General features: G+C 37.3%; 2 protein-coding genes across 3 annotated transcripts in view; one reads left to right on the forward strand and one right to left on the reverse strand.

Moving 5' to 3' along the window:
• Nucleotides 1-333: 333 nt before the first annotated feature.
• dpagt1 (dolichyl-phosphate (UDP-N-acetylglucosamine) N-acetylglucosaminephosphotransferase 1 (GlcNAc-1-P transferase)) lies at nt 334-5,105 on the reverse strand. Its single transcript, XM_065250186.2, has 9 exons — nt 4,316-5,105; nt 4,086-4,206; nt 3,664-3,877; nt 3,190-3,336; nt 2,876-2,960; nt 2,603-2,791; nt 2,198-2,285; nt 571-726; nt 334-490 (listed from the first exon to the last, which is right to left on the reverse strand). Exons 1-9 carry the CDS (start codon nt 4,468-4,470, stop codon nt 425-427), a joined length of 1,221 nt encoding a protein of 406 aa, XP_065106258.1. The 5' UTR covers nt 4,471-5,105; the 3' UTR covers nt 334-424.
• A 478-nt stretch (nt 5,106-5,583) lies between these two features.
• Nucleotides 5,584-24,303, forward strand: part of c2cd2l (c2cd2 like) — a 29,902-nt gene continuing 11,182 nt past the window's right edge. For both annotated transcript variants that reach the window (XM_065250187.1, XM_065250188.1), the window contains exons 1-2: nt 5,584-5,931; nt 6,833-7,260. In XM_065250187.1, coding sequence (XP_065106259.1) covers nt 6,898-7,260 — 363 coding nt within the window. In that variant the 5' untranslated portion in view covers nt 5,584-5,931; nt 6,833-6,897. The remainder of the gene's footprint in view (nt 5,932-6,832; nt 7,261-24,303) is intronic.

Below are 24,303 nucleotides of genomic sequence, written 5' to 3' on the forward strand. Positions count from 1 at the left end.
CAATCATTTTCTAAAACAGCTTCAGCCAATATATATAAACATATACCACCAACATTCCTGAATGTAATACTTCACATAACCTTCCAAAATAAAATATGATATTTTTCAGTTCACACGGTTGTTTCACAGAGAGACACTGCATGTAATTCCTTACATAAAGGCAAAGGCATGTTGTCTTAATCTTCAGAGCTTTCAATTCCCAATGTGAATTATGGGCTTTTGAACTGTCTGTCCCATTGCATGCAGATGTATCGTAGTCTAAATCAGTGAACTGCACTGTATTTTAATAAGACCCCATAGTTTATAGAGAACTGGCAGTTTTGCAATCATCCAAAAATTTTTTAGTCAGTCAACTATGGTCGTCTCCAGTTGAGAGCAGCAGGTTGTGAAGTCTTTCAGGATTTTACAGACTGAGCTTGAGGGTCTAGACATCGTAGAAAAGACGGACAAGTTGATACCGGATTCCAAATGCTACGGCACTTCCTAAGACCTGTAAATACAATGTATCGTTAAACCATTAAAAGTCTCATCTTTGATACAAGAAATATTCAAAATGTAACGTAAGCCCACCTGCATAAACAGCATGACTGCCGTCAGGGTTTTCTCATGGGTAGGTCCCAGTATTTTTAGTACCAGGTTGATAAGGGTCATGTTGTTACACTCAATAAACTCATCGTCTGCCTCCTGTCCCCTACGCACATCCAGAAGCCATAGCATTTCTGCCACCTGTAGGATGGAAGAGGGAGTACCATTCAAACTTGATTTCCCAAGTAGAGTGTGTTCTCGAAATAAACATTATGCTTACTATTTTTGCCTCATCTTACAGTGTGTAGATACAGTGGCAAGAAAAAGTATGTGAACCTTTTGGAATGTCATAGTTTTCTGAATAAATTTGTCATAAAATGTGATCTGATCTTCATCAAGTGAAGGGTATTGAAACATAATGTGTCCAAAAATAACACAAAAAATCTGATCTTTCATGTTTATTGAGAACAACCAAAAAACAAAAACTGATAAAAACCCCTCAAACTTTTGGATCTTTCATAGGAGCTACAATCATGAATTTTTGATTTACCTAAAGCTAGAAAGGGTTACAAAGTTATTTCAAAGACTTTAGAAATTCACCAGTCTACAGTTAAGCAAACAAACTACAAATGGAGATGCTTTGGGACTGTTGCTAGTCTACTAAGAAGTGGGCACCCAGTCAAAATGCCATCAAGAGCACAACGAAGACTCATCAATGAGGTAAAGAAACAATGCAGAATGACTTGCTAACATCTCTGTTCATGAGTCTACAATACGTAAAACACTGAACAAGCAGGGTATCCACAGCAGGACACCAGGAAGGAAGCCACTGCTTACCAAAAAGAACATTGATTTGCGCCTGCTTTGCTGTATCAGGGCCTGGCCTGCTTGCAATCATTGAGGGGAAGATAAATTCCCAAGTATATCATACAATTCTTGTGAGGATAATGTGAGAATGTCTGTACGTCAGCTGAAACTGTGTAGAAGGTGGGTTATGCAACAGGACAACGACCCAAAACACTGGAGCAAGTAAACAACAGAATGGCTTTCGAAAAACAAAATCCACCTTTTGGAGTGCCCAGACCTCAACCAAATAGAGATGCTATGGATTGACTTCAAGAGAGCCATACGCATGAGACATCCAAAGAATATGACAGCGCTATAGCAGTTCTGCCAGGAATGGTCTAAAGTTCCTCCTCAAAGCTACATGAAGCACCTGGTTGATGTTATTGCTGCCAAGGGGGGGGTCAACCAGTTATTAATTTTAAGGGTTCACTTACTTTTCCACTGCCATGTTGAATGGGTGTGTTCCATAAAGACATGAAAGATCAGAAAGTGTTGTGTCATTATTTTTAGAAACACAATATTTTCAATACCTTTGACTTAGATGAAGGTCAGATCACATCACACTAAGACAAATTTATTCAGAAAATCATGAAATTCCAAAAGGGTCACATAATTTTTCTTGCCACTGTATATAATCAACAGTAGGGTGACTCCATTATGCCAGGCAAATAAAAAAGAACATAAATGCCATACATTGCAGTGGAACATATGTTATACACTTTGTTATACACAAATTATCATTGGGGAAAAAGTATCAGCATTTAGAGTGGGTGCGATAATAGGCTTTATAAACTAAGATAAGTACTGACAATGTCATGTGTATTACCTTCAGAATCAGTTGTCCTAATTTGCCTAGGTCTTTCCGTTTGAACTTGGAGTAACTCATGCCAAGCTTTCCTGTGTCTGAATTTAACCTGCCAAAATACATTTTAGAGGTGAACGTTCGAGCTCTGAAACAAGATACTTCAGCAACACTACTGATATCTTATTACTACCACATACATTTGCAAGACAAGAATTATAGTAAACCCATAAACTGAAACCTCAAGCAAATATTTACTTGTTAAATACTTGTTTACTTATTAGAGACAACAGATCAAAGAACAGGTGATATGGCAAGTTATTCCAAATAAAAGTTCCCATTGCAAAATATCTGCAATCACATATACATTTATATTTAAATGTATTCATTGTTTTATCATGCTTTAAAAATTTTACTGTAATAACACACCTAGGCAGACGATGTCTAGGGCAGGGAATAATGTGAAACAGTTGAGGCAGAGAGTAAATGAAGTTGACGACTTGGGGGATGAAGAAGAGCAGCATGGTTTTGCTGAAGTGGCCCAGGATTCCAACCACTGCAAACGTCATTCCAGCAAAATAACAGAATGTGTCTCCCACAAACACAGACGAAGGGTACCTGTAGAGAGGAATTTAAAAATTATTGAATTATTGAATTGAGATTATAAGAAATATAGTTTTAAAAAGCCATTTTTTTACAAACCAGTTGTGGTAGAAAAGGGCTAAAGTGGTGAAGAAGAAGGGAATCATGAAGTACAAAGAAAACACATGGTCATCCCTATAGTCTCCTGAAAGAAAAGAACATCAAAAGAGATGTTTAGAGCTTAGGTCTATGTTACAGGTTTATTAAAATCTCAAGCAATATTTGTGAGGCTTAAACAAGAGCTTAATATCCTTAATTGACCCAATATTTTCATTTCCATTTTGGTATCTAGACATTTACCTATTTTAAGAAACATGAATAAATGAACAAATACAGCAAACGAAGCATTGATTGCAAATAGGTCAACATCTTACCATTAAGTTCCAGTAAATTAAAGACAATGATGGACCCAGATATAAAGAGAGCCTGTCCTGACTCAATGCCATTGATACCAGCCAAGATGTTGATAGCATTTGTGCAGAATACAGCCAACATTCCCATGTACACGTAATACAGAATGCCTGAAACACAAAATATAAACAAGTGCTTTTAATATTACCAATATAATCAAATTTACCCCAACTGGCCGGACTAGGTTATTTTTTCCCAGCGTGGGTTTACTTCGGTACTCCGGTTTTCTCCCACAGGCCAGAAACATACAGGTTAGGTAAACTCAACATGTTAACTGACCCTCCCCCAACATCTGTATCGAATAACTTGTGTGGATTAACTTGTGTATAACTGGTTCTCGCCATGAATATAGCCATAGATGCTGGAAAGGCATTAAGAATAAACAAACAAACCCCAAAAGGCAACCAACATTTACAACAAAACAGAGTCAAACTCACCCAAGTCCAGATGCATCCCCAACAGGAGACGAAAAGGTTTGGGCACGACAATGACGGTGTTACCAAAGTTAGTAAAGTAAACCATAAGGAGAGGAAGGGAGGCCATAGTGGGCAGCAGAAGCTTGTGTCTCCATCGTAGGTTCAGAACATCATCAGCGAAACCCAGGAAGATCATGCAGCAGATGGCCAACAAAGCACCAATAATCTGAACAAACTACATAGACATATCACAAATCAAAGGGGATATTTCAGTAATGAGAATGTGATTAAACTGGCATTGTATGAGGAAAAAGTCCTGTGGTGTATATATAATACACACAGTGATGATACGAGATTGTATCACAATAATACTTTGATGCTACTGGATGATAAGAATTTTATTTACAATTGTATTGCAATACATGATTTCACCAGAAATGTACCTCATTGTGAGGGAACCGCTGACATTGTTCTTCCATGAAGCACTTGAGGAAGGGGACAGGGATGAAGAGGAAGAGAATGATGAGGAAGACTGTCCCACTTATTACACCTTGGGACTCAGGCCTAGTCAAAAAATAAAAACAAAAGTGAATATCAGTTTTTAGACATTAAACTACATTGCATACTTCTACTTAATATATATATCATATATATTTAGTTTAAAAACACTTACACTTGTTTTTTTGTGGTTTTATTTAGGTCCAATCCAAAAAGTCTTGCAGATATGAAATGATCCTTAAAGGCTGGAATAAGCTTGATTGTTGCAATGCACCCCATTGCAGACATTAAAAAGTTTATGATAAGAGGAAGGACAGGAACAGGAGACATCTTTAGGGATTGACAACTATACAACTACTATACTGTACTTACTATAAATAACTATACGTCGCTCTATGAACTAAATCTGTTGTTGAAAAGAGCGTTTGCTGTCAACAAAGTTTACAACTAAGTTGTATACCCATACTGGAACTGACACTGAACCAGTTTCTCCGAGACTCTTAACTAAACAGCTAAAGACTTGTGTGCAGCCATTACTGCATGAAAGCTCGAGTCTGAATTACATACGAGATGTTTATGTTCAAACGGACCGAACTGTTATTATTTAAAAGCACTGAATGAATGAACGGTAGTTCAGATATCCGTAAATCGGGTAAAAAGAGACCTACAACAAATGAACCAACTCAGAAACTAATTCAACGGCATAATGTAAGCAGCTTTGACTTCTAAACGTTGTAGATATGTCAGTGTGTAGTGTAGGTTTCTTTCATCACAAAATCCACGTCTACTTCCGTCAACATAATCCGTCCGCCGACGGGTTACAATAATACCTCGGTCTTGTTATACATTCTAGAGGCTGTTGACTCTAATAGATTTAAAGCATAATTCTGTTTAATACTAACGGTATGTTATGACAGAAATAATGTAGGTGTTTATCAATGAAATTTATGTTAATAGATTTACTGTCATCTTGGGTTTGATCGAACCTTTTTAGGCGTAACACAACCGGAAACATACAAAAGAGTTTGTTAAAAGTCCCATTTATATAGTACCATACGAATATTTTTTGCTGTTATTTTTAAATATTATGTGATAGTATGACAGAAACAACTAATATAAGATACATTCGGTTTCATTTTATAAAGAAAATAATTATTCTTGCCTGTAGGTGTGTATTGTTAGTATATTTCTGAAAACGATTACTTAGTTATACAAACGTTATTTAGTTGATATAAATGCATGTTCATTAACAGTCCGTTTATAACAGGCATTACAGACAGTTCAAAAACAGTGATTAGAATTCTGCCACGTTCGCAGTAGAAAGCTCGCCTGTATACAAACCCTATGTTTACGACAATACGAGTCAGTAAAAGAGCGTTTGAGTAGAAGGGGTATGAGCATCGCGCATACGCAGCTCCTGCTGTTGGGAACATTGCGTGTCTCTTTAAATACATGCAGTGCGTGCGCGGTCGGTGTGTGTTGCTACAGCACTTGACAGCTCGTCTGTTCTGTATCTGGCGCATTACCATTACAGAACGTCCGACACCTACAGTGGGAGGACACATTTTCTTTTGCGTTGACAGCAGTGAATATTTTAAATGGCTTATATTTTATTTAGCATGCCGAAGATTCACCAAAAAGAGGCCATGTAACGATCAACTCTGGTTTAATCGCAGAAGATGCTAGGACCTACTGGTGTTGGGATTACGAAGACATGATGTAGCAATGGAGCTGGTGATCTCTAGCTAGCGTTTACAGTGGTGTCCGAAGACAACGTTTTACACCCAATCGGTATTAATTCACCTTTTGCTTTGTCGTTCAATCGCTTTGTATACGTCATTGATTTGAAGCTAGATTTTAAGACAGGGACTGTGCTACTGAAATGGTGATCAGTGAGGGCGATGAAGACGTGCACGATATAATTTGAGCGTCATCATATGCGGTCATTATAAGGCTTTGCATTAGCTGTCAATTTCAATGCATATATGGAAAGTTACGATGAACCCTCGGGCTACTTCGAGTCGACGTTGCAGTGCAACGCTGACCCAGAAACCACTGATATCAGCGCTGGTCGTGACAGAATTGGACCGGGTTTACATCAGACAGGGTTCTAGGGGTAGACTTTGCGATTAAAAAGCAAGCTGATCTAAGTTTTCTGAAAGAAGTTGGGACTTCTCTGGTTTCAGGACAGGACTGGCATTAAATGTCACACTTTCACCGAAATGCTCAGTCAGTTTGCTTAACTGTTTAAACTTTTAAGCACATGTGGTGGTACATACACGACACGTACACTTGCAAGGGTGTTTTAATACGAAGAGGCCTTGTTATACCTACAAAACAGTTACCATGGTAACCTCTAACAATGTTAACTACAATCATTGTTGCTGGAAAAACTGAGTGTTTTATAACTACAACTCTTTATAATATGTATTTTATGTAAATTATGTATTATAAATTTATTTTAGTTTTATAGTAATAACAATAATTGTAGTAATAACTATATTATTGTGGTGCAAACTGTAATATGGTTTGTTTTGGTAAGGAGACTTTCAAAAATCTGTAAAAATAACATGAAATTTAGCTTTTGAACGTAAAATTTTCCTACGATATCGTAATAACATCTGTCATTGCTGTATGCCTGTTTGCCTGCATCCAATAATTTTCCAGTCTACTTGTGTTTTTCTCTCTCCAGAATTCGAACCTTTGTGAGTCAAGATTTCATAAAAATGAGACTGAAGTGATTCATTGATCAGGGAGATGACGACTTTCCAGGACGTAAATTGGCTGGTTCAGGTGGTGCTCTTCTGTGCCTCGCTGTTGGTCGTCCTAGCCTGGCTTGTTCAATTCTCACTGGCCTTGCTTCGACCTGGGCAGGGCACCAGGGTGCAGGGTAAGCGGGAGACCCCCTGGCAGCTGCCCCTGAGTCTCACCCACCAGACCCTGACGGGCGGCGTGTGGGGTTCCCTCCTAAGGCTGAGGCCGGGGCGAGATGGGGTTGGAAGTGACACAGAGGCAGGGGTCAAAGGTCTTTTGTCATCGCTCTTTGCGTTCAAGTCATTCAGGGAGCACTGGCAGAGAGCCTGGGTGCGAGCGCTCAACGAACAGGCCTGCAGGCAAGGGGTGAGTTTGATTTGACAAGCAAAATGAAATGTGTAGTAATATTTGTAAGAGTTTGGTGTACAGATAGGCATGTGTTTTATCGCTTCATGCGTGCTTATACATGCGTAAGTATATTTATAGGTTGAGTAAGTGTGTAGGCACAATATCATGGCCTGGCTACTTGTTAGTGAATGTGTGGGTGTGAGAGTGTCAGGGGAAGCAGGAGTGAGAGACAGGTTTGTGTTTAACAAGCATCTCATTCCCTTTAGACATTATCTCATGTATCCGAATTAGCAATTTCATCTTTTGGCTAATCAGTGTTAATGTTTTGTGAATAAGGATGATTATATAAAAGTCAAATTTTTGCATAATATTCAATGCTCTTACTAACTATATCATAACATGTAGTTGGTTTATATTTAAAGTGACACTCCACTTTTTGGAAAATATGTTTATTTTTCAGCTCCCCTAGAGTTAAATATATGATTTTTACCGTTTTGGAATCCATTCAGCTAATCTTCGGTTCTGGTGTTACCACTTTTAGCATAGCTTAGCATAATCTATTGAATCTGATTAGACCATTAGCATCGCGCAAAAAAATAACCAAAGAGTTTCAATATTTTTCCTATTTAAAACTTGATTCTTCATGTACTAAGACTGACAGAAAATTAAAGCTTTTCTACAGATTTTCTAGGCAGATATGGCTAGGAACTATACTCTTATTCTTGCGTAATAATCAAGGACTTTGCTGCCGTAACATGGCTGCAGGAGGCGCAATATATTTTCATATAATATTCTTTAAATTTATGTAGAAAACAGTAGATCTCAAAAAATTACACACATCTGGGTTAAAGGTCTCTTTAGCAACAAATTTTTCCTGTGTATCCACTTGTCTGCTGTAAGTGTGCTTGTTTAGGGCTTGTGTGTTATTTAAAGGTCTCCGCTCCTAAATTTAACTCTAACTCTATTTGATCTGTGTAAATATCAAAGCCCAGTGTGAGCGAATAAGTGATGTCCATCCATAAGGTCATGCACAATTGTGAAAATCAGCCGGAATGGTCTTTACGTCATGGTGTCTTTAAAAATCCTTTCAGCTTTGTAATCTTTGTAGGCGATAATAATCTGCATGTTTAGCCTGGTAAGTTATGAGCAGAATGCAGAAATGATATTTTCACCAGACAGGCCCCTCCTGCTGGGTTTGACAACACATGCAAACTTGTTTGTTTTGTGGATTTAGACATTTAACTTTGAGAGCTGTAGAGAAAAGTAACAATATGTATGTATATCTCCTTCCATCTCATTTCCGTACTGGTCTCCAGCCAATAGTTGTGCCAGTTCAGCAACCCATTTATTTTCTCAGGTTCTCAAAGCAGGGGGAAGAAAAGGCTACAGAACACAGTTAAAGCTCACATAACATGAGCTGTTTCTGCTTATCTCGTGTTAATCTTGTGTACCTACAGAGTAGTATTACATCCATCATATATTTAAAGAGTCTTTAATTTTTTCAGATTTATAAAAGACAGATCAGCTTTACAGATTCTTTCCGAATAAACCAGACCCCCGTTTGAGGAGTAATGTGGGAAAAGTGAGTCACGTACAAGCAACACACACAAAACATTCTCCCACTTTCTCTGGATAAATTATGAATCATTACATATTTGTGTTGTTTACATTATATGCACTTACGTGCTGATTGCCAAAAAATACAGACATCTGATGCAGTTTTACTTACCATTTGTGACATATGACCTTGTTGGGACCGCCCCATTTCAACAAAATCCAGCGTTAAACAAACAAAGACGCACAACTCTGCTACTACCCCGGATAAACAAACTATATCCATTGTTTCCAAAATGCTGGGTTCTTTGGGAAGCTGCACAAGCTTTAATTTTTCTCACAAACAACGACACACTTCTTTGGTGATGTTGATTTTGTGTCAGCTCTTGGTTGGTGTGTGCTATTCCCGTTAAAGTGCCCATATAAGAACTTCCACTGTACTTCCTGCACTGAATTTGCCCATAAAAGAAAATGAGCAAGATTGTTACATAAGAATCTTTCATGTTCGAAAAAAAATTCCGAAACTTGTACGAACACTGGCAAAGTGCATTCGGCACAACTGCTTTTTTGACACTTTGCCTATGTTTATCATGAGGAATCCAACTCTGAAACAGTGTTAAAGGTCACGTTCTTTCTGATGCCATTTTTTAAACCCTAGTTAGTGTGTAATGTTGCTATAATAGCATAAACAATACCTGTAAAATTATAAAGCTCACAGTTCACTGCCAGGCAATATATTTTCTTTAACAGAATTCCCCTTTCAAAGCCTACAGCGAACGGCTGGTTTGGACTACAGCCCTCTACTTCCTGCTTTAACGACGTCAGTAGAACAGTTTTTTGACTAAATTCCGCCCACAGGAATACGTCAGTCGCCAGCTAAGCTAACGGCAAGCTAAGCTGCTATCGAATCACAACACACTTAACAAACTACACAATCAGAACTCGATACGTATTTCTGAAGCACGGACAGTGAAAACAGCGCTATACAGATAAGTAAATTGTACACGTGAAAAATGAACACATGTTATTTTGCGCACTGTAAACGCAATCAAAGCTTAAAAAACACAGAAAGAACGGGACCTTTAATAAGGTAGAATGCATATTTTCTCCTTTAGTTTGAATTTCAACAGAGTATGCTGGTCTTTTTTCTGGTTAAGAATATAGAGGCTTATATAAGTGTATTGGCTAGTTTGCTGTTTAATGTAGGTGCTCGCTTTGGCTAAGAACCAAAACCGCAGCTTCAATGGGTTATGCTGTCAGCAGATTGTGCACATGGGATATCAGGGAGTCCAGGAGGAAGGCTTATCCTAATGAATAGTCTAAAGTGTTAAAAATCCCCATGCAAGAGTGAGTCAGAATTGATTTAATGTTAAGTGTTGAACTATGGTTAGTAATTTTAAACATGACCACAGACAACAAAACCAGTCATAAGGGTCGCTTTGTTTGAAACATTATATACATCATCTAAAAAGCTGAATATTAAAGCTTTCAATTGACGTATGATTTGTTAGGATAGGGCAAAATATTTTGCACGGATACAACTACTTGAAAATCTGGAAACTGAGGGTGCAAAAAATCTAAATATTGAGAAAATCGCCTTTAAAGTTGGTCATTAAATGATGTCACCCACTCACAAAAATAAAGTTTTGATATATTTACTGTAAAAAAAAAAATACAAATATCTCCATGGAACATGATCTTTACATGATTTTGACCTATACAATGTATATAGATGTGAAAATTTGAAGAATAAATTAATAGTGAGGTTTTATCATACTGTAATTGAAGACTTCTCTAGTTATAAAAACTGATGAGATGACTTTGATGACTGTATGTAAACAGTGTATTAGTGAGATAATAGTTTTCAGGACTGCATGTAAACACACAGGTTATATTACTGGGATTATGGTTTTATGGCTGGATGTAAACATACAGGTTGTATTGGTATTATGTGGTGTTATGTGATGCAGGCTTAGTATAACAAGGATGGTCATCATTTAGCTGTTCTGCACTTCCCAGAATTTAGAAGGCTTTTCGCTGTGTAGTTAACTGTGGGTTATTTGCCTAGTCAATGTTTTGATCTCGTATGTGTAAACATGATATTATGTTTATCCAGGTTAGCAAAGACCCAGGATAAACTGGTTCAGGTGTGAAAGGTAGTGATGCACCGATAGGATTTTTTTTGGGGGGGGGGGGCGATACCGATTTAAACAGACAACTTCTGGCCGATACCGATATTAAACACTTTTATACAATACTATACAGTTAGTCTATTAGCTAGTTTATTTCTGCATCAAATTATTTTTACTGAACATGGATTGGATCTAATTAACATTCAACTGACCAACATAATAAGAGGTGGCACAAATTAAGCTAAAACAAATATAATACGACAACATGACAACCTTCAAAGGTGGTTTTTGATATTCTTCATTTATTTTATTAACAACATTAACTCATTTTCTTACATATAATAGATTTCTTTAATAAACATAAATAATGCCGGTGCTATTGCTTTAAACAGAGTATAAATATTGCTACTTCAAAAAAAGTTCGACTTCTTTTCCCCCACTAAAGTGCAGTCTGTTTCTTTAATTGTCCAAGACATTTGAGCCAGCTCAACAAAGGTTATATGGCAGCCGATACATCGGTGCATCACTAGTGAAAGCCTTAAAAAAGCTCAAAGTTCATTAGATTGCATTATACTTTTTTGATTCTAAATCTTGTCCCCTTATACACATATCATTCCAAATTCTAAGTTGTATCTGTGTTCAGGCTGTCAGCATCTGTTCTTTTCCTGAAACTCTTTTACATTAGCACACAGTTTAGTAATCCTGTGATTGTTGTTTACATTTTACAAAATAGTTGAGAGCAATGAATATGCTTCATGAGATGTCTTCCCAACTTTACTTGTTTTGCTCCATTTTGTTTCTTTTTACTATTATGATGTGAAACTATTTTATCATAGAATAACTTGACAATAGTTTTGCAATGATAATAATACAAAAGGAGAGATGTTTGGCTAACTGAGAGAACATAATAATTAAGAAACTGGCTTCAATCCACTGAGTGGTCATGGAAAGTGACATTTAAGAATGCAAAAAACCTTGCAGATAATCAGACCTAATGAGAAGGAATGCCGTCGTCAAAGTAGGCCTTTCAATTTAATCTACAATAACTGGAACAGAATTTATAGTGCCTTCATATCACAGTGAAATGTTGCTCACGTGACTCTATCTTAGAGGTGACCTGCATGTGCTAGTTAAATATTCCTCTGTTAGATTGGACTTTGGGGAGATGTTTCTATTTTAGACGCTTTGTTCTAGAATCTTTCTTTAAAGGAAAACACCACAGTTTTTCAATATTTTACTATGTTCTTACTTCACTTAGACAAATTAATACATATCTGTTTTTTTGAATGCATGCACTTAATCTTTGTACAGCGCGTCATGAATGTGTTAGCATTTAGTCTAGCCCCATTCATTCCTTAGGATCCAAACAGGGATGAATTTAGAAGCCACCAAACACTTCCATGTTTTCCCTATTTAAAGGCTGTTACATGAGTAGTTACACGAGTAAGGATGGTGGCACAAAATAAAACATGCCGATTTTTTAAGCGGAAATGAGAACTATATTGTATGGCTGAGCCTTGTTTGTGAAGCAACCCTTTCTAAAATGCAGGGAACAAACATAAACCCATTATATTTGATAGTAATACCTGTGACTTCTACTCGAAGAAACAACGCTAATGCGCGTTCTTGCTCTCACTCTAATTGACGTGTGGGCGTGCTTTTCCCGGACAAGTGCCCATAAAAGGAACGTGGGGTCAATTAGACGTAATGGGTACCCATGTTCGAAAAAAACCTTTTGAGTGAGTCTGGCCCCACACCTTGCATTTGTTTAGCATGAGAATTACAGCTCTTTAAGAGCACCTATTTCATTCAAAAAACAACGTTATTTTGGGTATTTGATATATTACAATGTGTTTGCATGGTTTATGGTTCAAAAAACACATTATTTTCCACATACCGTACATTTATATATTTATATTTGTAGCTCCAGATTTCCCTTGTCTTCCTGAAACGGACAGATTTTGTAAAAAACGGTCTCTGATTGGCCAGCTAATCTGTACGTTGTGATTGGCCTGAATACCTCTGCCATCAGCCGGAATTGTGACGCTCCTTACCATGTTTCCAAGCGGGAGGAATTATGATAATGTCGGTCTTGTCTACATCGCCAAAAACCAGGAAGTAAACTGTTGCCTACAATCCGTGTGTTTGTTGTAGTCCAAGAAAAGAGATTTACGTTGGAGACCATAACTCGCGTCATCGTTTACTTTGGGGTTTGTACCTTTTCCATATCGTTAACATGTACTGATACACACTTACACAACAAAGGAAATGTAAAATCGTGAATCAGACCATAGGTGCCCTTTAAACTGTGTTAATAAGTCAGAATTCATTTGGTACTAATGTGAACCTCTGGGGTACTAATATGAACTCTTCAGGAACATATTTTTATAATTTTTCAGACATGTGCTAAATTGCTAAATTGTTGGGTGGTTACTTTTGGGCCACTATTGTCAAGTCCTCCAGACAGCAAATCAAAGCAAAAAACCGAGCAGTGTATTCCAGCCTTAAGCAGACCAGCTATTTGTTCATCCCGAGTTCTTCTGACCTGAAAAACCTGACAGAGGGGTTTCTCCAGTGTGTGAGAGTTTCTTATAAGCGTTAGCTCAGATCAAGAGTGCATGAGATCAAGCAACTTTTTCTTGGCCCCTCTGAAACACTGAAGTCATCTGTTGACATAGCAACATGAAAACAAACACCATGGTTTTTGCCCTTGCCATGGCGACCACCTCTTAGGTTGGAGCGAGAAAGAGAAAGCGAGAGAGAGAGAGAGAGAGGTTTCTTTCATCATTTTCTGTTGAACCTCCACATTCTTGTTGTTCACACCCTTTTTTGTTTACTTACTTATTAATATAGCTATATTTTTCATGTATTAGTTGCTTTATCATAGGCAATGTATGAACAGCTTGAAAACAAAATAATAAAAGAATTCCTCCAACTTCCTAGGTTGTTTATAAAAGCCATATAACATTTTTATATAAAGGACGATTGCGACGATTTTGCCAGGAAAAATTTAAAGAATGTGACTTTATGTCTGGTTCAGAGAGCTTTGCCTTAAAATAAATTAACCTCATCTCATCTGTCAACATGATGTCGGTGAATCACGCTTACTCACTGTTTTGGCTGAGGCTAGCTCACGTCACTATGGGGTATGTGCCCTAGCAAAAAGTTGCCGATTGAAGTTCACTTAGTGGCCACCGGTGACGCTAATAAGAAGGGTTTCTGAATTCAGCCCATTTTAAGTTATGGTTTCTGCATTGAAAAGCGAACCAGAATAAGCAATAGAGACAAACGTCTTAAAATGTGTGGGGGGCACCCTAGTGGTTGCCTTCATTTTTACTTATGTAGATGGCAGTAAATGTCTATTGAATTGTTTCTTCACTGTAAAATTGTGAGTTGTTTTACCCAAGGTTAAGTCAAATTTGTACAAACCCAAATGTTTGGTTAAATTAACCTAGATTTCTATATGTGCTGCTTTTTAACACAGTGGATGGGTTGTCCCTACTTGGGTTGAAACACTCTAAGTCTACAAGAGTGTATTCATGAATATCAGCTGACGTCACTAACATCTCAAACATCTCAAACTTGTCTTCCGCCATTTTGGGTTCCTGAAGTGGTCGCAAAAGAACTAGAAACTATGCCTTCAATATGTTTTGAGCATCAAAATCACTTTTTAACAACACTAAGAAGGCTCGACACAACATGATTCTTTGCTCGAAGTATCACCTGTGTCTCTACACATGAACTCGAGCATTGAGAACATTGTTTGTGTACACAGAGTTTAATAAAAAGAAGGTTTTGAACAACTGACTTTGGCTGTTTTGGTGTCCGCTCGCCGCCATCTTGCCAGTCAAGATGTATCGATCTCCGAATGCGACGTAAAGAGGGAGTAGAGTAATAGCTCCTAAAGCATAGTTCCATATAAATGCACAGATAATTCGTTGTTTTGTCGCAAGTGAAAAACAACATTGACCTTCTAGTTGAAAAAGGAGCCTCATATGAGATTCATTCATTCACATTCGGAGATCGATTCTTTATGTCTGACAAGGATGGCGAGCGGACACCAAAACACCCATCTATAGTCTGTGAAAAACCATTAAAGAAAGGTTTTAATTGTACTTGTACAGAGGACTTGCACATATGACAATAAAGGACTTTTTGACTGAACTTATTTCCTCTGAGTAGTTTGGGCTGATGCTTTGGGCCATTAAGGGCACACTCATGTTATAGCTAACCAAACCGTGACCGAGGGCGATTTTGCCCCCCACCCTTCTCCCTCAGAAGCAAGCACTCACACTGTACTTTGCCCGATCCAAGCACACTTTCGTCATTAGGATAAGATTGTTTGGAAGAAAACAAGAAGTAAAGAACTCTCTTCCCATTAAACCCATCGTTGTTGTCAATATTAAATTAAACACTTATTTACTAATATACTGTAGGTATACACACAGTGGCGGCCCGTGAATGCTCAACCGAGGGGCGCTAATTCAAAATAAGTGTTCGGAGTGTGGTTCCTTTTTTTAAAATATGTGTTCTTCGCCTTGAGAGATCCTGTGTGCATCATCCTGCGCCCTCGAAAAAAGAAGTCACTGGCCGCCACTGTATACACATAATAATATATTAAGCATAGCAAGATGCTGATTTCATATCCATTGTGAGCCATATTTACAGATATCAACATGATTTAATTAGTGTAGTAAACATGTTTTTACCGGATTAATTGCCTTTTTTTAACCATACATGTTAAAAACAGGTTGTGGTCTTTAAAAACAGCAAATTAGCAAATTATTTAATTTAACTTATTTTTTTTATATTTATAAACTGCTTCACAGGCTGTATGAAAGTGCTTGTTGGGCTGGATAGATGTGGCCATAGTTTGCCCATCCCTGGCTTAGAGGCTTTCATCTCTCTTTCTCTCTCTCTCTCTCTTTCTCGTCCCCTCCCTCTCTCTCTCTCTCTCTCTCTCTCTCTCTCTCTCTCTCTCTCTCTTTCTCTCTCTCTCTTTTTGAAATACTTCATACACAAACACTCTCTTCTAGTAATCTAGGGATTTGGTGATGTGTGGGGGGTTGGGATGATCTGCACAGCTGGTTATTTGTGACAATGATGACAATAGAAGGACGTCCTCTGAGAATGAAACACATACACACACAAAATACGAAGTATGACACCTACAGCTACTTACATTTACATTCATATTTGGCAGATCATTTTATTCAAAGTGACTCAACAGTGCATTACAAGATATTACGGCTGCAATTAATCGAATATTGGACAGTAGTCAGTAATATTCGATGATGAAAATAGTGTTTAAAGAATGTCATTATCGATTAGTTTGGTCTGTGATGTCACTTGCCCACCACCCATTGCAACAGTGCAAGCTGCACAGAGGTCCTTATGCACCATACAGCAAAAGCTCTTAAGCTATTGCAGTGCGGTGGTGGGCAAGTGACATCATAGACCGAACGAATCAATAATGATTTTTGTTGAACACTATTTTTATTATTGAATATTATCGAATTTTTAACTCTTTGTTGCAGTCCTAGATGGTATATTTTTTATCAGTATAGGTGTTCCTTGGGTTTAAACCCATGACCTTTTGCACTGCTAATGCTCTACCGCTGAGCCATACAGGAGCAGCTTCAAGGGGACATGGCATGAAAATCTGACTTTCCATGTTTAAGTGCTATAACTGGGTCCCCAGTGCTTCTATTAACCTAAAAAATTTGTAAAAGAACAACCCAGTAATAAAATAAATCCCCAGAGGACACATTTGAAGTTCAGGCTCAAAATACCATATAGATCATTTATTATAACATGTAAAAATTGCCATTTTGTAGGTGAAAATTTTGCCTTTTAGTAAACCATTCTCTGCAAGCATGTGAAAAATTAGGTCATTGAAATCTGACTCCCCTTGTGATGTCAGAAGGGGATAATACCGCCCCTTAATCCGCATTATCTAACCACGGCACTGCCAATTAGTGCGGAGATCAGCTCATTTGTATTTGAAAGGACACACCCAAATACGGCACATTTCAAATACGTACTCTGAGGACACCAAAGATTTATTTGGGTCTTGTGAAATGTCCCATTTAAGGAGTGTTTAAAGAGCAGCAAACAATGTTACTGTGTCTAAAGATTACAACATTAATGCATACTTACTGTACATACACTCGATTGAGTGTTCAGTGTTTTAGCGTTTGCTAATATGGCTCAGTCCTGCAGGCATGTGTGCCTGTGTTAGCATCATCTGTGATGAAGAGTGTGTGTGGCAACTGTGCATGTGATGGGATGGCAGAACAGCACATTGTCATGCCTGCAGTGCACAATATAACAGTGTCTGCCAATGCACACACAGAATGGCAGTGATCTCAAGGTCAAAAATCATGTTAGTTTATTTCTGTCTGTTTATAGCCTCTCGCGCTTTTATGATTATTTTTCTTTCTTAAGAGTAATAACTGAATATAATTACTACATAAACAGCAATTGGCTATTCATGGAAAACAAACATAAGAAATATTATTTGTAATCTGATTGTATTTTTATTCATGTAGGCATTAATCATCGTAGGCTTTCACATTGACTTATGAATAAACTGCGGGGCAGCGGCCCAGATGTGAATAAAATGTTACAGCTCGATACTGTGGGATGCTGCACGGCCCACGGCAAAGTCTGTGCACGTCAACTTCTCCCCATTGTCCTTTATTGTGAGATTATGTCACACCTCTCTCCACAACTGTTGGCATTATTTAACCCAAGGAAACTTAAGATTGCTAATTGCATCATAGTGTCTTGAAAAATAATATTTTTGAGTTGGTTCAAAGAATTGGTGTGTTGTGTTTGTAGGGGCCAGAGGGTGTTTCAAGGCAGATTGGTTTGAACTCATAGTGACATTGTACCAATGTGGATAGGAATACACTGTGTCATCCACACAAACACACACGGTTTCAAACTTCCACTTGAGATAAGCACACACTATGGGCGTCAAAGACTAAGACATTGATTGTCTGATTAATGCACTACTACGGTATGCAATAAAAAGTTTATTCAACATTTCTTTATTACCCAAATTAGACAGTATAAAGATAACATAACCACAAATTTATAGACACTGATACTAAGCTCAAACAACTGCCGTAAAGTTCCCATGAGCTCATCTGTGTATGCAATCATACATTTCAAACGACATTAATGCATGCGTGCAGTATCAGTTTCTGCATGGCTTTTGTCTGTTATCTCAAATATGCATTCTTGATTTGAACTTTGTAAGACTTTTGTTAAAAATGCAGAGTGACATGGTGATTTTTGCTCGAGTGTGCTTAGTGGGGGTGGACCGGTTCTGTTTTTCATTAAGATCCCTAATTTTACTGATGGAACCTCAGAAACTGCTGATACACCAAAGAGAATTTCCTTAGCACTGTAAATGGATGTGCAGGTTTTCCCTGAGCTAAGAAATTATTGACTGAGGTAATACAATAGCGCAACAATAAATCTCAACACGGTTTATTGTTTTAGGGAATAATGTGCAATAGAAAGGCTAATTACCGAAACCTATGAGGTTAGTTCCCCCTAAAAATGAAAAATCCTTTTCATTTGCAACCTGTATTGCTATAGTTTTCCTAAAACACAAAAGAACATAAAAAAACTGCAGTTATTTTAACACAACAATAGTTTGTACCGACTATGTCTGTAAAGTTTGATTGATTAAAAAATGCACCAAACTGCACGCAAATGCATAAATCCCTGCGTGAGGAATAGGTTGAAATTCGAAGTAATAATCTTTTTTCCAGTGAGCTGTTAGCTCAAGAATTAACTGGATCATTGGGTCATTAAACCAAAAAGTTATTTATATGTTTTGTTTTCAGTAAATGTATGCATTGATTCGATTCATGAATCTATTCAATGGTACTCAAGGAAACAGCTTACTGCAAGCTTAACAAGTACAGTTACCATTACTGAATAATGTTCCTCTTAAGAAAAATAACAACATACTGGTTTGTGTGTTGTTGGTGCCATTGCAGTGCAGGTGTCAGTAGTGGCTAATAACCAGTGTCAGATGTGTGAATCTCTGCGTGATGCTGTGAAAGAGCAGAGTTGATCATGCAAATGTGTGATGTAAATGACAAGGATCTGTCTCTGTATGCAAATTATATGTATTGTGGTGATTCATTGCTGAAGAGACAATCAGATAGACATATTTAAAGAAAAAACTATCCTGTCTGTCTCTATATCAGCACACATAGAAAGTGAATTTCTCACATCACACAGCTTTAGTGTGGGGAGCTGACATCACACACGATTTACGATTCCCTATAGGCGGTTTCAGCAGCAACAACATAAAAAAACGGGTTGTTCATATATCATATCTAATGTGCATCAACTATTACACTGAGCTAACATCACTGTGTAAAATGAAGGTATACAATGTTAGCTACAGGTCATTGAATTTTTGCCTGGCTGCCAAACCTCTCAGCAGAGTTGTGATTCATGCTCGTCGTCTCACCTAGTCTTTAGCAAACCAAAACATTTTATTTTCGACAAGGTATTTTTTCAGAGATCAGTTTAGCCACTAGCCAGACCAATAAACAAATACAGACCGACGTTCACTTTGATTTAGCAAAACGTGGGCGTCCGATGAAACGTCTAGTGATTTCCAACACATAAATACATTGCATCAGAAAATACTGCCACTGACATTTTTGTTGCATTGGGCTTACCTTATTTTCATATTTTTGTAGTTGTATGTATTGTATCATTATAAAGGAAAATATATTGTATTATATTATTGTCATGTTAATTGTATTCTTTACTAATAATTCAATTGAAATGTATTTCTGTTGCGCTTTTCACAATTTTGCATTGTAGTAAAGTAGCTTAGCAGTAATTACTGAGTAATATAGGTGTTCCGTGTTCTCCCCACGGAAAGGGCAACCCAGTGTACAAAAGGATATTACTCTGTATTCCACATTTCTGTATTCTTTATTTTTTCTTCAAAAATGCAACAAGGTAATAAACCTGAAATAATAAGAAGTGTAACATTCTCAAATGCATTGCATACTACAAACAGTACAGCTCCCCAGTTCTTTGCAGTCAATAATAATAAATAACATTAATCAAAAATATGAATTAAATATAAATACACAATAATACCATTAATACAGATATATAAATACAAATTAGATATAAATATAACATTATCAATAGTATTTAAATATAAATACAAATATACAAGACATTATTAGTATAAATATATAAATATAAATCAAATACAAATATCCTATAATAATAATATTAGTAGCATACAAATACATAATAATAATATCATCATCATAAATTTCATGTATAAGCTTCATATCTAAATACTATACACCATGTTCAAGCCCTATCAAACTCTATGTAAAAAGCATACAGTCTTTTTACAAGCAGGAAACTACAGCTCCCAGAATGCCCTGCGGCAAACCAGGAAGTACTGTGTTATGTAAATGCCGGTCCGCGACTCATACAAAACCAAACATTCACAAAGCCAAAGAAACGAAACACGAATGAAAGGTATGGCACATCAATCTTATAAGTCTAAAATGTTATATATATATATCGCTACCTAGTCAACTTTATAAAGATAACGCTATGCTCTAAAGTTATCAGTTAACAACTTAGATCTACCGAAGCATAGCGCTATCTTTAACGTGCAACGAATGTAAACACAGTACAAAACATAGCATGGTGACATAAAATAACATGAAGCATATAACATAAATGCAGTCAAGATAACATATGAAATAAAGAGCTTACCAAGTGGCTGCACACCGGGTTGAACGTCAATATAACTAACTGAATCTCGCGCTTCCTTTTGTAGTGTATTAAACACCGGTCACATGCACACTCCTCTCTTAAAGAGACACTGCATTATTGGGCCGCGAATGTTTCTACATAAATGTTACTTGCAGCATTTTTTGCTCTAATATATAATAAATGTTTGATTAAACGTATACATAAGAAATAACAAAACTTCACAAATAACAGAACTCCACAAAAAACACAACAATAGGCTAATATATAAAAAAAGAGAGGCGTATGAAATATATGTTGTATATTGTCTAGTGTAGTATTACCTCCATGTCAGGTTTATTTAATAAAAAATAGAAAATGACTTTCAATAAGAACAAACATGAGTAAATGGACATAATGTACAGTAGGTGGACAATGGTTTCTTACATTTGTAAAAGTTGATGTCTCCAGTGTTGCCTTTTAATTGCCCCACGTTGGAACAAGAGAGTTGGTGGGTGCATTGTGGGTAAAAAGTGAACAAAGGTTGGAAATGATGTGGTTTTCTAAGGGTTCGGACATCACTACGAAATAGACGACACTCAATGCAGCACACTATACAGAAAAAATGCTTGTGTAAATCTGTGATCAATGCTTAAAGCAAAGTAATGAACATATGCCACTACAGTAGGGAATTTGTGTCCTTTCTTCTTTTCCAATAGCTCAGGGACTGAGCCAATAAATGCTACCTAACATGCCCTGTGATCTCATTGGCAAAATACAGATACAAAGAGAAAGAATCTATTTATACGTTTAATTTGCCAAGCTCTTTTAATTTTAAAATATCCCATACTAGTGCTCTTTATGCAATAGGTTCATAGGGGGCATATACTTTCAGTTTGATAAAGTATACTAGTTGTTTGGTATGTGTTTTGACACATTCCATTCGCGCTTCATGAATGTAAGCTAGATCTCATACATGATTTTATCTTCCAGTACAACTTTAACATTTTAAATATATTTTAAGTAATTAAAACCTATTTTTGTGTACCATAGTAAGTCTTATTTGTAATCTTCATACATTTGTAAATGACATCCTTTAATTGACTACTACATTTGGAACAAATCTATGGCACTACCGTGGTACAGTTAGGGGTGAGAACATAAGATGCGAATTGTGAACCTCTTCTTAAGGAGGTCGCATACCGGACGAGAAGTGCAGCGTTGGGTCGCACACCAGACATGCACATTAAATAGCGTGAGCTTAGTCAGTTTACTAAGGGTCTACTTCCAGATGCAAAATATGCATTAGCAGCCTATGTTAATGATTTTGGACAAAAATATTAGGGATGCATAATCAGTGGCGGCTTGTGACTGCTCATCCGAGGAGCGCAAATTCAAAATAAGTGTTCAGAGTGTGTTGCTCCTGTTTTCAAAATATTTTTTTTGTTGCGTCATGTGAACCATGTGCATCTCGTGTTTTGTCAAAATAAGTGCCTGCTGCACACGCGTCAAAACTGTTTATGATGAAAGAGACGGTAACGTTCACAAAATACATGCAAGACACTCCCTTAACTGTAAACTCTGATTACACATGAGATTATGCAAGTATCTGGCAAATTCAAGCGTCTCTTTTATCATAAACCCTTCAGACGCGTCTGCAGCAGGCACTTATTTTGACAAGACATGTAATGCACAAAGGATACATATTTGCACGCGCAGAACACATATTTTGAAATTACGAACCACACAGATGATAGGCTACATACATGTTGTGACGAACTTCGCATTGAGCACCCTCGAAAAAAGAAGTCACCAGCAGCCACTCTGCATAATAATTAAAGCCATTTGTGATAACTTGCTAGATAATGGGATGGGAGAAATTCTATAAATGTTTTAAAATCAATTTGAATAACAATAACATATATTTAAAGAGTAACTAAACCCTAAACCAACTTTTTTAGTTAATGATCTGTAAGAATGATGCTTTATTACTGCTGTTCATTGATTTTAGTAATTTTTTTGACATTTGGATATAAAAGGCCCTATTTTAACGATCTGAAACGCAAGTGCGAAGCGCAGTGCGCAAGTGAGTTTGTGGGCGGATCTTGGGCGCTGTTATTATTTTCCCGGTGTGAGAAATAACTCTTGCGCCGGGCGCAAATCAATAAGGGGTTGGTCTGAAGTAGGTTCATTATTCATAGGTGTGGTTTGGGCGTAACGTCAAATAAACCAATCAGAACGCTATCCAACATTCCCTTTAAACGCAAGTGCGCAAGTTCCATGGCGGGTTGCTATTATTATGACGGATTTACCAGGCGTACGCCAGGAGCGGAAATAGCCACGGTCTCATCAGCTGACATCCCCATCGTTGCGCCAAGCGCTACAATGATGTCAGGAGACGGGGGAATCCCAAGCTTGCTAGCATAAATCGGGCACGCCGTGTAACAGGAGGTGGATCTGCCTCTACATGAAAATGTATTTTAAAATGTATATATATGAAAATATTTTAATCGTTATTTGCATGAGAATTTTTTAACGCAGCCACACAATAAATAAAAACTATCACCACAATGCTATGATTCCCCTTATCTCGTGTATTAATATTTTTAAGTGTAACAATTTATGATTTGTAAAAATAACTGTTGCATCTGTGTAGATTAGATGCAAAGTGTATGCGCGTTGTGCATGCTATACATTATGGTCAAGCATGCGCCCTTAAAATAGCATATAATAAACAACACGCAACGCGCCACTGACTTTAAACTTTTTTTTTCTGGTCAGTGGCGCAATTGTTTTTTGAAATTGCAAAATAGCATCAGGCATGGTTTGCGCCGTAACACGCCTCCTTTTTTGCGCTGAACCGCCCAGGGAGCGCAAGTTCATTCCCTAGTTTGCCGACGTGCGTCTGTGGAAGGAAAAACCCGCTGGGCGCCGGTGCAAAATACGAATGATACATGCGTCACTGACAAAGTCAATTGCGCTGGGTGCAAGATAGGGCCCATAGTGTTTCAATACTACAATATATGGTGGAAAAACATTTGATTGCTGCCCTCTTCAGGTTGAACGGTGGCTACTGCAGTTTAATTTTCCCATTGGATGTTGTGTCCAAAAAATGACTCGTGACGTAAGCAGGTTCAAGCTCACCACGCCCTTGTTACAATCTCATCTTCGTGTGGATCTGCCCACTTTTCTTGCATTTTTCAAATATTGCCAGTGGGTGGAGTCAGGCTCTGACCAGGGGTTTAGTTACTCTTTAAAAACTGAAAATTATGTAACAACATACATGTTTCACATTCTTTCTATGAAAATAAAGCATAATTCTATGTGTTGTTTTTTGTAGCTTTTGCGACTCTACTAGAAAAACATCCTTGCCGTCCCCTCTTTGGTAATTTTAGAGTATAATCCTAAATTAATCCTTATCTGCTAACTTTAGCTTCTAAATATAGCCTCTCTTGTACACCAGTATGGGCATTTTCAACATCATTAAAATATTATTTTGATGTGACTGATCCATTAAGATTTAGACAAAGGATCAGTCATGTCAAATCAGACAGTATCATGTAAGCACCCTTATCTTGTTTCACAACACGCTAAATCATTTATGATGTTT

This window comes from Paramisgurnus dabryanus, chromosome 5 (assembly GCF_030506205.2).
Source record: "Paramisgurnus dabryanus chromosome 5, PD_genome_1.1, whole genome shotgun sequence".
Taxonomy (NCBI): domain Eukaryota; kingdom Metazoa; phylum Chordata; class Actinopteri; order Cypriniformes; family Cobitidae; genus Paramisgurnus; species Paramisgurnus dabryanus.